Source organism: Gambusia affinis, linkage group LG01 (assembly GCF_019740435.1).
Source record: "Gambusia affinis linkage group LG01, SWU_Gaff_1.0, whole genome shotgun sequence".
In the NCBI taxonomy this organism is placed as follows: domain Eukaryota; kingdom Metazoa; phylum Chordata; class Actinopteri; order Cyprinodontiformes; family Poeciliidae; genus Gambusia; species Gambusia affinis.
The window spans coordinates 613,874-626,515 of NC_057868.1; the positions used below are offsets into that span (position 1 = coordinate 613,874).

At 41.8% G+C, this 12,642-nt stretch overlaps 1 protein-coding gene across 1 annotated transcript in view; it reads left to right on the plus strand.

The window, feature by feature from the left end:
* agrn (agrin) overlaps positions 1–12,642 on the plus strand; it is a 421,905-nt gene that overhangs the window by 394,829 nt on the left and 14,434 nt on the right. Inside the window, exons 27-32 of the mRNA XM_044128298.1 lie at positions 1,933–2,023; positions 2,267–2,431; positions 2,528–2,636; positions 5,343–5,354; positions 9,018–9,134; positions 10,969–11,152. Of these exons, the coding sequence (XP_043984233.1) occupies positions 1,933–2,023; positions 2,267–2,431; positions 2,528–2,636; positions 5,343–5,354; positions 9,018–9,134; positions 10,969–11,152 (678 nt within the window). The remainder of the gene's footprint in view (positions 1–1,932; positions 2,024–2,266; positions 2,432–2,527; positions 2,637–5,342; positions 5,355–9,017; positions 9,135–10,968; positions 11,153–12,642) is intronic.

Sequence of the window (12,642 nt, forward strand, 5' to 3'; positions counted from 1 at the left end):
TTAGAGACATTGTGTCCTGATGTCTGTGTTAATGTCTTAGGTTGCTTAACAACCTGTTTCAAAATAAGGCGTTGACCATCTCTGCTCTCCTGTTAGTTCCCCTTTTCCCCTTAACCTTTCACCTACTATCCACCTCCAATACATCAGTGATCTTTAATTTCAGTTACACCTTTTACACCATTTCAAGTTCAGAGTAAAAATCACATTTATAACTTCTTTAGCTTCTCTGATTTATCATTCATTTATAATGTTATGATAACCATAATTTATCAGTTACTCTTATTATAATCTTAATGTGAGTTATTACAAATGTTTTCTGTAAAGAAACCAAGAATAATTCATAATTCTTATTATTTGATATCAAAGTTACAGTTACTTGTTTTACCTGTAAGAGTACCCACTAATGTAAGTGTAAGTGTAAGTATTATTACAAGTAAACCAATATTAATATAAGTATTTTACTTTGAATCTTATCCAATTACTCACAATCTTTAGATTTCTTTCTTTAAAACTTTCATGCTAAGTAATAGTCTGAACTATTTTTATAAATCTGCAGGCTGGAAACTTACTTCCTCTTTTTCCAGGAAACTGCTTTTCCTGTTTCATGACTCTTTCTGTCTTGACTATGATTTCTTATGATTAAATAGAAAAAAGTATAATTAAAGCAAAGTTTGCAGGAGACAGAAACAACACACACAACCAAATTGATTTTATTGACATTTAAGTCTAATGTTGGGTCTAGATTTTACTTGAGTAATTAATTTTAAAGATAACTTTATTTATTTTTACTGTTAAACTAAAATCTCCAGCATGGGGAAGTGGGATGATCTCGGATTTTCTTGACAAGAGGTAAAAACGTGAGCTTTGGTTTCTTTGTTACTGCCTCTTTTGGTTTATTGGGTTTTGATGACTTTGCTGCAATTACTAAGGATATAACCCTTTCCTCAAGTATAAATAAGAGATGCCCTGGAGCATAAACATTGACCTCAGTGAAACTGGCTGGTTTTGCTCATTAATCTGACATTTTAGCTAAAGGTTGCATAGAAAAACTTCTGCTTGTCCAACTTTCTTCTTCTTTTTCTTCTGCTCGGTGCCGATTTGTGCTTTCCTAACACTGGCTGACCTCTTGTGTCTTATTGATCCTTGTATCGCGCCGAGCAAATGGGTGAAGAGGAGAAAAAACTACCCACACACACACGCATACACACTGCTTGAGAAAGTAAATTGTGAGCCACTTTTCTCGCTCCAGTGGAGTTTAGTTTAGTTTAGCAAAGAATTTAGTTTGTTCCTATTTTTGCCCCTCATTTCCATGGCTGGTGCCATCATAATTAGCAGTCTTCTGCACAATAGCTAATTAGCTTTCTCATCTCAGTCTTCCTCCTCCAGCCTGACTCAACTCTGCTAATCCCAGCCAATTACAAATAAAAGCTGCCTTACCAGCTGCAAAGGTATCTGCATGTTTAGAAAATGGCGTGGCGCTGAATGACGGTGTTTTTTTAAACACCGGGTGACACGTGAATGATTTTTAACGTCAGGCCACTTGTCAGAAGACGTCTTAATGAGTCCAGACAGCCAGGCGGAGGCACGTCGCAAAGACATGAATTTGCAAAAAGGCCTGCCAGAACACAATAGCTCCATTATTTCCCAAGGTCCCAGATGTGTGTTAAACTCTCCATGTCTGCGGAGCTCTTTGTCAGCCGGTGGCATGCTATGTAATCGCTCTGGCATGACTATTTCTGGATTTTTGTTTTCTTGTCTTTTTTTTTTATCTCTGTAGAGAGAAAGTCTTAATCCCAGGTGCTACACGCACACACATCCATCTCTGACAGGTTTTCCTCAAAGACGTGCCAACTATCCCTGAATTTCAATTCTGCCGCCATCAGAAGGAGAGCAGGTTGTAGGTTTGACTCTTTGTGTCTATTTGTTTTGCAGTGGCTGAGCAGAGAGGCGTTTACATGCCTCTGTTCAGCGGAGACTCTTACCTGGAGCTCAAGGGGCTTCATCTCTACGGGCATGATCTACGGTAAGTCCCGTGTCTCAGTGTGAAATCTGCTCGGCGTTAGATGACTATTACAGATAACACCGAACATGGTGTAGTTTTCATAGTTCCAACAGCTCTGTGCCTGGGGCAGAGAAGGAGCTCATGCTTCTTCAAGGCTGAGCTGAATTCATAATCAAGATTACACAACTAACCTTGCTGAGGCTGCAGCATCTTGGTAGCTCCACAGGGTGTGTTGACATGGATGTGTCTGTTCCTTATATGCAGTCAAAAGTTCAGCATGATGCTGGTTCTCATGGCCAACGACTCCAACGGTCTGATCTTCTACAATGGACAGAAGTCTGATGGAAAGGGAGACTTCGTCTCTCTGTCCCTGAGCAATGGTTACTTGGAGTTTCGCTACGATCTGGGAAAGGGACCAGCTATTATCAGGTCCTGTCACTTCAACAGAAAAACATCTGCAGCACGTCAATGTTTAGATTATAAGGAGGCTGCTTTCTGACCGGGGTGTGTCTTTGTGTCATTCAGGAGTCGGGACCAGATGCAGCTGAAGGTGTGGAACACCATCAAGCTGGAGCGCTTCCTCCGCAAAGGCGAGATCCGGTTGAACGAGAAAGCAACTTCAGGAGAGTCACCGGTAAGAAATAGCAAGCTAACTGAGCAGCCAATCAGCATGCAGGGCCATTGGGCATGTGGTTAGCCATGCTTCTGCTGTACATACTCATCTGTGAGCTTCAACCCATCAATGCCACATTCTTGGCTTTTTGCTGCTTCTGGTTTTAATTTACAGTGCTACTCTTAGGCACAATGCCATTTCCTAGCAGTTAATATATCAACATGTACAATATTCTAGTTACAAAGTTCTGCTTGATGCAGAATTGAAAAGGTGTTTCATTCTCTGCATTCACTCTCAGCAAGGCAGTTTGATATTTGATTTCCTTTAATCCATAGTGACATCAGGACAACATTAATATGCCCAGATATGTCACATGAACCTGGTTCCTTTCTCAACAAATGGACTATAATGCTGGACCGGACCAGACAGTAGTGACTGCAGCACAAATGAAAAGCAGACATACCTCAGCGTTTGAGAAAGTTCAAATAGTTTGTTACATTTATGATGTGATTTGAACTGAAACCATCAAACTTTTAGCTTTCTTCATCCACTATGCAACTAACCATGATTCATGTAATCAGTTATTTTAAAGATTATTCGGATGATTAATCAGGTAAAATAATCTGATTCTCAATTTAACCCCTTAAGCTGATTTTATACAATATTAGAAAAACAATAAAGGATACAAATAATCCAATTCCTTTTGTAAATAATAAACATTTTTGCCTATATTGCAATAACAGTTTTTCTTTAGTGCAGGGGTCCCCAAAGTGGGTCCCTGAGGGCCGGCGTCCTGCATGTCACTTCTCTCCCTGGTTTAACACACCTGGATCAAATGACGGCTGTTAGACGCCTAAGAAGAACACTGACCTGCTGAAAAGGTTGTTGGTGCCACCAGGGAGAGAATAAAACATGCAGGATGCAATCGGCCCTCCAGGACCCACTTAGGGGACCCCTGCTTTAGTGCATAATTGATTATTTGTTGCAAACGATGCACTTCTGATTAAAATATCTTTCCAACATGAACTTGTGAAAAATTCATCACTTTCTGCTTGATTAAATATCAACATAGATTATGGCTGATCTGCTGATTATCCTCTGGATGAACTGATTAATAATTGGATCACAAAAGCTGCTTAATAGGAAATATTTTAATATAACTTGAACCAGGTTAAACTAAAACTAAGCCACCTGAGGGATTCTGGGTAAAACATGTTGGTTTTTCATCTTTAATGTGAAATGTATCTATTTTTGTCATAGTTTTGGTTTAATTAATTACCTCTCTGAGTGTTTTATCTGAGTCTCTATGCTAAAGCTAATAATTAATTGATTGCCAAATTAGTTGGCGATCATTTCAATGATCAATTCATCATGATCAACCATTTCATTCACACAAACAAAGTACTGTTGTTAGAGCAACGCTTTGAGCACTAACATCTGAATAAGTTTGAGTTTCTGAACAACTGAAGGTTTCTCTGTTTGTCTGAGGGAAGGAAAGGCCTCAGTGATCGGCTGACTCAGATCTGAGAGCTTTACCTCTCTGGCTGCTCAGCGTGCTCATCTCCAACAGATAAAACTGTTGTGATACAGAAAAACCCAGAGCAGCCTTTACTGCTGGTTTACAGTCAATTCGATCAAATTGTGCCTTTGCAGCGGCGTCTGGGGGAGAGGAGGCAGATAAGGAAGAGATATCAGCAGCAACAGAGGCATAATGAAATTTCTGAGTTCATCGCCTAGACCAATAAACAGGTAGCAGCCTCTAAATAAAGGTGATCTAATCGCTGGATAAGTTTTTAAGTCTTCCAATTAGACTAAAGAGTGCAGATTGTGATTATTAACACTCTCTCTGTCAGCTCTGTAGTCTTCTACACTTTAAAAGATTCTCAGTTTTTTGGTTTTTCTCCTCCTCTGTTTCTCCTCCAAAAATCAGCGTGGTAATCGTGTTTTACTCCAGCAACATGGGCAGAAAATCTTATTAAAAGAAGAGAGTAAGGGCAAGCAAAGATGTGTGCTTGCAGGGGAAACAGGAGACACCCGGGATGAGCTGAGAGCGTATGGATGAGTTCTCTGCTACATGGGCTGAGAGCTGCAGAGAAAACACACGTGATGCATACACTTTTCTGCTTTGCTGGGAGTAATCATCATATCAAAGAGCGCCCAGGCAGCCGCAGTAATGAGACATAAACTTTCAAAAGGTACGGAGAGGAGGAATCTAAATCTACTCCTCTTATTTAATGACGGCAGTCAGTGAATGAGGCGGGCTTAAGAGGCACTATTTGCAGTCATTCATCCATGACGTTTTTTTTTATTTATTCTTTTCATCTTTTCCTTTTGCATGGCCACTTTAGACAGCTTCTTATTTACACAGCTGCTCTATTGTATATCTGTTAAAACAGTGGTGTTCAAAGTAGCCACAAAATTCATCAAATTAAAAATGCAAAATTTGGTTTATTGTGATATTATCAAAATCATTTGAATGGCCACAAAATGGCCCCTGAACCACACATTGGACACCCCTGTTGCAGTATGCGTTCCTCATGTTTTCTTGTCTTTTTGATGGTTTTCTGTGCTATATTTGGACGCTCTAGTAGATGCTTGTGAGGTGATGGTGAATGTTTCTCTGCCCTGCATGCCTCTGTGAGCACAAACACGTAGTGGTCTCTTCTTCCAATAACTCTCTTCTTCCATATTTTCTTCCTTCTCTATGATGTGCTCTCTGGATATCAGAAATCACGCAAGGTAATGAGACAAGTCCCAGTCACACCTTATCCCTCTGTTTCATTCCAGCCGCTCACCAGTCTCTCACTCCTCTCATCCCTCCAATAAAAAAATCCAACAAAAGAAAAGTCAGCAGCTTTGAAACTACCACTTCTGAGTGAAAACTTTACCGTTTCAGAAGCCTACATGCCACACGGCGGCTGAGAGGAGATGCTCTTGAAGAGCACGGTTTGGGTTTCATCTCGGTCCATCTGCTGCGGGGGCGGGAAGGCGGGTGGCAGAGAGAGAGAAAAAGAGAGGCAGTTATCACCATGGCCATTGTTTAGAAGCAACAAAGAGACATCTTCATTAGTGCGGCGTGGGCAGGGGGGATCACAGCGCGCTGCGTGGCTGTGCAAGCGGCGAGAACAAGGAGGATGTATACGGACGGCGAGGTGCTAAGCCAAACCCGCGTGTTTGGTTCTCATCTGTTCTCACTTCTGTTGGACGCAGGAACAATCCGCCATAGTGACAGGACATTGCTCAGACTTTGACCCGCAGAAACCAACACACACCTAAACTCACGCTGCATCAACCAAAGAGCCATGCCAAACACGTCCCACTGTCCCTGTTCAGCGGGTGTAAATTGTTCCCCATTTTTAGAAAACACTGAACACAAGCTGCCCTTTTCCCCGAAGAATGACTGTAAATCACTCAACCTTTAGACTTTTAGAAAGGTTCATGAAAACCACAGCAGCAGGTGGAGTAATTACAAGGTATTAATGACCCTTGACTTTTTTCAGTGTTGTTATGTAACAATCATAACCTACAACGTAGTTTAAAAGGATTTGATTGACCAATACGGAGCACTGCTTAAGTTTGAAACTTAAGGAAAATGAGACCTAGCAAGGGTTCACATTTATATTCAGACCTCTTTAATGGATTTTCCCGTATTAAAATAAAAAATGTGTTAATCACAGGTCTTAAATTTTGTTCACATAGATATTCTTGTATGTGAACTTTGTTTTCTCAAGAGACTTTTCTGAATGTCAAAAGTTTGAGAAGTCACTGAAGATGTGCCCAGACATCTTCAGTGACTTGAGGCAAGTCAGGCTACTGGTTACTAGCTGCTGAAAAACCCCTGTTGGCTAGCTAGCTCGTTGTTTTGCGTCTGTCAGGGGTAAGTGTAAAATTATCTGCATTCGTTTTTGCTGCCTCTCTTCTGTTGGTGGTGCACTATGTGCAAAAAACCCTTCTGAGATCCGCCCCATGTGTGTTAAGGCTGTTTGCAGTGTGAGAAGCACAATAACTTAATGCATATAAATAAAGGCCTTAAAATGTCTTGAATGCCAAGAGCCACAAACGAGACTCAAGGTTGTTATACTTTCTATTCTTAACTGTAAAACAACAGAATCCCAGTACCAGCCCCTATATCTATAGTTTTATTTGACCTTTTTCATTAAAAAGCTTTTAAAAAGTCTTACATGTGACTTTGTGAGACCTGCAGATCATCCGGTTGAAGCAGAATTCGATTATAAAACATCCCTGGCTTGGATCACCTTTGCATGTTCAATCTGTCATCTGGAAACAGAACTGAAAACCTTGTCCATGGTGGTTCTTGAAGAGCAGCAGAGAGCCCCCGCTCGGGTGGAAGAATCAGTTACCATGTTAACAGTCACATGTATACCTCACATAGTTTACCATAGTTGATGAGAAGATGGAGCTGAACGCAAGGTAACTCTGGAAGAAAAGCTGCTAGTGGCTGAAAAGAAAGAAACTTTGGGCGGAGGTTCAACTTCCAGCAGGACTCTAAAGACGAACCCAGTTCAAAACACAATGGGTTTAGATTTCAGCCTGTAGGTGTGGAAAGCTACTAGAGATTAGCAATTACTATGGAAGAGGGCTGAAATCAAATGGATCAAAAACTTTATGAATTTAGTTCGGAAAGATTTTCCCCCGCCCTGTGTTGCTCCATGACAGTAGATGCCAGTAAAGACACTGATACGTGTGGATGGAGTGGGGGAGAGTCGGCTCTCTGTCACACACTCTGCCTGAGGTGACCAAGTCTGGCCAACATGTGGTGGGAACTTTTGGCAAAGTCTGAACAAATGGATGAGAATCCGTGTGCTGCAGCCAGGGTTCAGGTGTTTGGACCCGGCCAGGCCTCGCTGTCTCCTGTGCTCTGAATCGCTGCCTGAATAAAACCCGGCCGCACCAGTTTCCCTGTTTCTTTGTCCTTTTCCATCGTCCTCTGTCCCCCCACCTCCAAGTCATTAACTCCATCTTACTCTTTCTGGCAGTTACCACCATACAAAATAAATAAAGTGTCATGAAGTGTGGGTGTAGTGGTGAGGCAGACGCAGTGGAAGCAGGTTGCAGTAAAATGATGATATTTAATGAGGAAAAAACAGTCCAACATCCAAGGCAGCACTGCTGAGCAGAGCCCAGGGCTCATCACAGGCAGCAACAAGGATAAACGAATGGACACAACAATGCAAGGAGCACACATTAGACAAGGACCCCACAAAGACACAGAGTCACAGGTGACATTACATACACAGGGAACGAGACACACCTGGGGATAGTTAAGTGGAAGACAGGACACCAGAGAGACTCGGAGACAGAAAACTCAAAATAAACACATAGAAAAACACAGATCCTGACATAAAGACCATTAATGGCCCATCTTTGAAGTGGGCCTGTTCTTCAGCATCACCTTCTGTCTAATCTGAATCGCTGGCCCCAAATCTCTGACTGAGAGAATCAGATTTCATGACCGTGACGTGCAGATGAATGGCAATTAATTTGACTCCTCTGTCATCTGTTGGAAAGGTCGGCGCTTCTAATCAGCTATTCATTAGAGAGGCCTGCAAAGACCTATCCGTATCACAATAACAGCCTGCTCTTCATTTTCTTTTGTTGTCCATTTTCTGGCTCATAGAGGATAATCCATCACTCAAGCATCACTTATTTGGTGTGAAATGTTTCAGCGTTAGTGGAAGGCATGAAAGTGCCGTCAGAGTCCCTGTTGATTCACTATAAGATGGCTCTATAGACTCTGGCGTGTGACGTCAGCGCTCTTCTGGACATGTGGGTCGCTTTGAGCTACTTAGCCAATGGATCAGATCTGACTGCAGTCTCAAAACCTCCAAAAATTAATTGGAATTGAGCATCAAGACCTGCTGTGTGAGCATAACCTAAGAGAAACAGTCAGAGCCAGGTGACTCTGGAGCAGCTGCAGAGACATGCAGCTCAGATAGGAGAACCAGCTATCAGTCATGAAGATGCTCTGATCATTTTCATTTTACATGCAGAACATTTTGAGTTGTCTCATTGCCAAACATGGTGGTGGTGTGGGAACTCTTCAGCAGTTCTGCAAACAGTTGATTATTTTTCAGTTTTTACCAAATCATGTATCATTTTACCTTCACTACACAATTACATGCAACCCTGTGTTACTGATGAAATCCCAGTAAATTACACTGAAGTGTTCATTATCTGACAACATTTCTAAAAGAAATCTAGGTTGTGTGAAAACTCGTCACAGGCCCTGGGTTTCCACCACATATCGTAGCCCTTAAGTCTTTTTCTGGAAATAGCAAACTCCTGACTGGGTATGGAAGTGATTTAAATGGAAATGAATCTTTTCTGTCAGCTCTGTCTCACCTTCTGAAACCTTTGTTGTGTCCCGTCTGTTTTCAACAGAACAAGCACACAGATCTCAACCTGAAAGAGTCGCTGTTTGTCGGTGGCGCTCCTGATTACAGCAAACTAGCAAGAGTTGCTGCACTGACGGATGGATTCAAGGGAACCATCCAGAAGGTAAAATAAGAAAGGTTTGACAATCTGCTGCTCAATGCACCCTGTGACTCCTGTTAACTGCAGTGAGCTGCAGTGACTCCTGAGGCTGGCAGTGAACCGTGGTGGAGTCAGACCAGAAGGTTTCATCTGTCAGACCACAGCGGTCTGATTTTAGCCATTTTTGCCATCGTAAGCTCTCACTGTGACGAGAAGTGGCTCTGCTCATTAGGATTAGCTGGTGCTAATTTTAGATATATTTTGAAGTCCCTCCATTTTGTTGCTCTCAGATCTTTCCCTGACAAATTTCCAGTTGTTTTTTTCCTTCTCTCAGCTTTCTAGCAAACAGCTCATCTCTGAGTTCCCAGAATAACTCTGTTAAAAAACAAAGGGCTGGATGGAAATGTTTGCAGAAACTTATCAGGAGTTCTTCTTGGCAAACTTTCCCTCACTGACAGTTTTGAGACAATCAGAAACAAAATGCAACATTTATGGTGCTTTGCCTCGGGGGAACTGTTAATTATGTGGAAGACGGCATTCATTTGAGTTTTGATGTGCTGTTTAATTGGTTGCTTTGAAAGCATTGTCTGAAACACGTGGTATCTGCAGCTTCACTGTAACTCCCACCTTAGATCCTAGGATGTGTTCAGTCATTAAATTTAATGATCCTTCACCAGAGAAACTCAATGGCCTTTAAATGAACACTCTCAATTCAAAAGAAACACAAAATCATTTTGTAAAGTGTTGTGATCATTTTTACTGTGAGTAAAGTTCAGATGAGCTGCAATAAAAGATAAGAAACTGACCCAGCTAAAATCCAACAAATTTAATATGTATTTGTGTTTAAATTTGAACAGATGTCATTCTAAGCTCAGATATACTTTTCTTCTAAAAAGCAATATAGGTTCCAAATCTTGCATTGTGTGCCATATTAGTTGTCCATGTATGTAGCTGCCCGCAGGTCTTGCTCAATGCGCCTCTGTCAGCTGTAAACATGTTTTCTGTATCTGTTGCTTAGCCTCCTGCTCACCTCGCGCTCCTGCAGAGAGGCTGCCTATATTTGTTGTAGAAATCGCCCACTGCATCAAAACATCGAAAAAGTTTTCAAGCCTGCCTCCTCCACTGAAAAGCCTGCCTTGTTCTCCAAAACTAAATGAAACACTTGCTCTCTGCTGCTGCAAATTGGGCTAGTCTGCAGTGGAACATGTTTTGAAAAGTTCTGATAGATTATGACAGAATGATCAGACTTGGTATTAACTTTTAAATTTACTCTGAGGGGAAGTAAAGGTTCTCATTCAGGTCTGAACCGAGTTTGTTTGTTGAGGTCGCCTAAAATCTTCTGTGCTCCAATCAGATTTTAGGTCCATCTAAAACTAGGCGCCATATTTATTGTTGCATGTTTTAATGCTCTGTTTCATACATTACATTAAAAAATTTCTGCCAGTCATAAGGACTTGAGTCTGACACTGCATAGGACAGAGACTGTAGACCTGATGTCTACCTAAGGTTGGGACATGAGACTATTTGGGACTCGTCTCAGACGGTAGGTCTGGGACTCGGGACCTGACTTAGACTTGATGTCTGTTTGTGTTAAATAGTTCATAATGTCATGCAGATACAAACTTGAAGCCTGTGGTATAAACGTCTTTACCTCTCACTCTTGTTTCTTACTTTGCCTCTTGGATTTTAAGAACAATCATAACATTTCATTGCCATGACCTTTTCAGTGGTTGTGTATTTCAGAGGTGAGATGTTAAAACCTGGGAGCAGAAATGTGAGGTTTGCTTCATTAAACGTCTCACAGTGAGACAGATCTGAACCGTTTCAGTCCCACCTCCAGCTGTCCCTCTGCCTCCAGATCATGCTGATGAGCACACCCATCCTGCGCGAAGAGAACGCCCTGAACTCCAGCAACGTGGCCATGTTCCACGGCCACCCGTGTTTCCAGGAGCCCTGCCAGAACGGCGGCCGCTGCCACCCTGAGCGGGACGGCTACGACTGCTCCTGTCCCAGCGGCTTCTCAGGGGACACGTGTCAGAACGGTGAGTCGCTGCATTTCTGTCTCACCTGATCTTAGCCGGCTGACCAGCTGACATCAGAATCCAGATGACTGGATGGAGATCATGCTGCGGTCTTTGTAATGCACACATGCTTATACATTAACTGCAGTTACTGCCTTATGAGACAGTACAACAACCCTCCATGTTTTAAACTATAGAACAGCTGTTATTAATCACATTTCTATGGTTTAGTTTTATTCATCTAGACCAGATTTCTGCCACTCCTGCAGAATCAATCAATTATTTCAGTTGTTCCAGACTGACAGCATGAAGTAGGCAGCAAAACATTTTTCTAAGATGCTTGTTTGCAGCCTCTGCTGCATCTTATTTTTACAGACCATTTACCAACGTCTGATGAAGTTACATTCTGCTTTGCTTTGTCGATTTTCTCCAAACTGATTAGGTTTTTTTTTCTTCTTTTTTGGGGGATATTTCAAAAGTGTGATTAAAATTCATGACAGTAACCCTGACCCCCTAACCCTGACCTGAAGGTCTACACTATTCTCAGACACTAATCACATTTTTCCATCCAGTTGTTACGCAAATTATAAGCAAACTTTTAAAATGTTGCAAATAGGCAACACAGGAATTAGGCATGTTTCCCCCTATTGGTATGGAGCAAATCAACCAGGCTATGCAAAACAGACTTTCATCAATTGTTGCTGCTATTTGTGGTTATAATCAAAAAAGATGCAGAGTTTGCAAAATAGAATGGACCACACACCTCAGAAAAATGGAGCATCCTCCCCTCCAAGCTGCAGGTTTTCACTTAGAAATGTTCAGTTTCTTCCCTCTGATGAATTACAGACACAGCATCCAGGTCAAAAGAAATTCTAGAAGAAATGATAAGCAAAGCCACTGACCTTTGACTCCAGTCCACCACAGTGAGGTTCACGATGGGCGAAAAAGATGGCGAACCTTCCCAGGATGGACCGGGATTCTGAGATTACTGCAGTATCAAAGACAAATGCAGAACCAGAACATCCAGAACAACATCTAAATCCTGAACAATGAAAAGATTTAAACCACAGCTCAACAAAAGCATCACAGATTTACAGAGGTCTGACTCACAGCTGTCAGAAAGGTGTGAGTCCACCTGGTGGATCATCCACTGATGGTCTGATGATGATACTGAAGGAGAACAACCTGACCTCTGTTTGGACCTTCAGAAAGTTGACCTCTGACTGGATGAAACATAAGCGACTTAAAGATTTTCTGGACTCAGATCCAGCTGTAGTGGAGTAACCCTAGGCTAGGGTTCACACTCCAAAACGTCCAAAGTGGCTGAAATAAACCACATTTCATATATTGGTCTGAACTCCTTCACACAGACAGAAAACCCTGTTCCTGCTGCAGTGAAGCACCAGGGTTCATCCAGTCAGTTATAAGGGGACAATAAGTTTATCACACAGAGAAACTCATCATTTTGAACATTCACCCAGATTGTCTTTGTCCTGAAGTTAAAAGCAGTT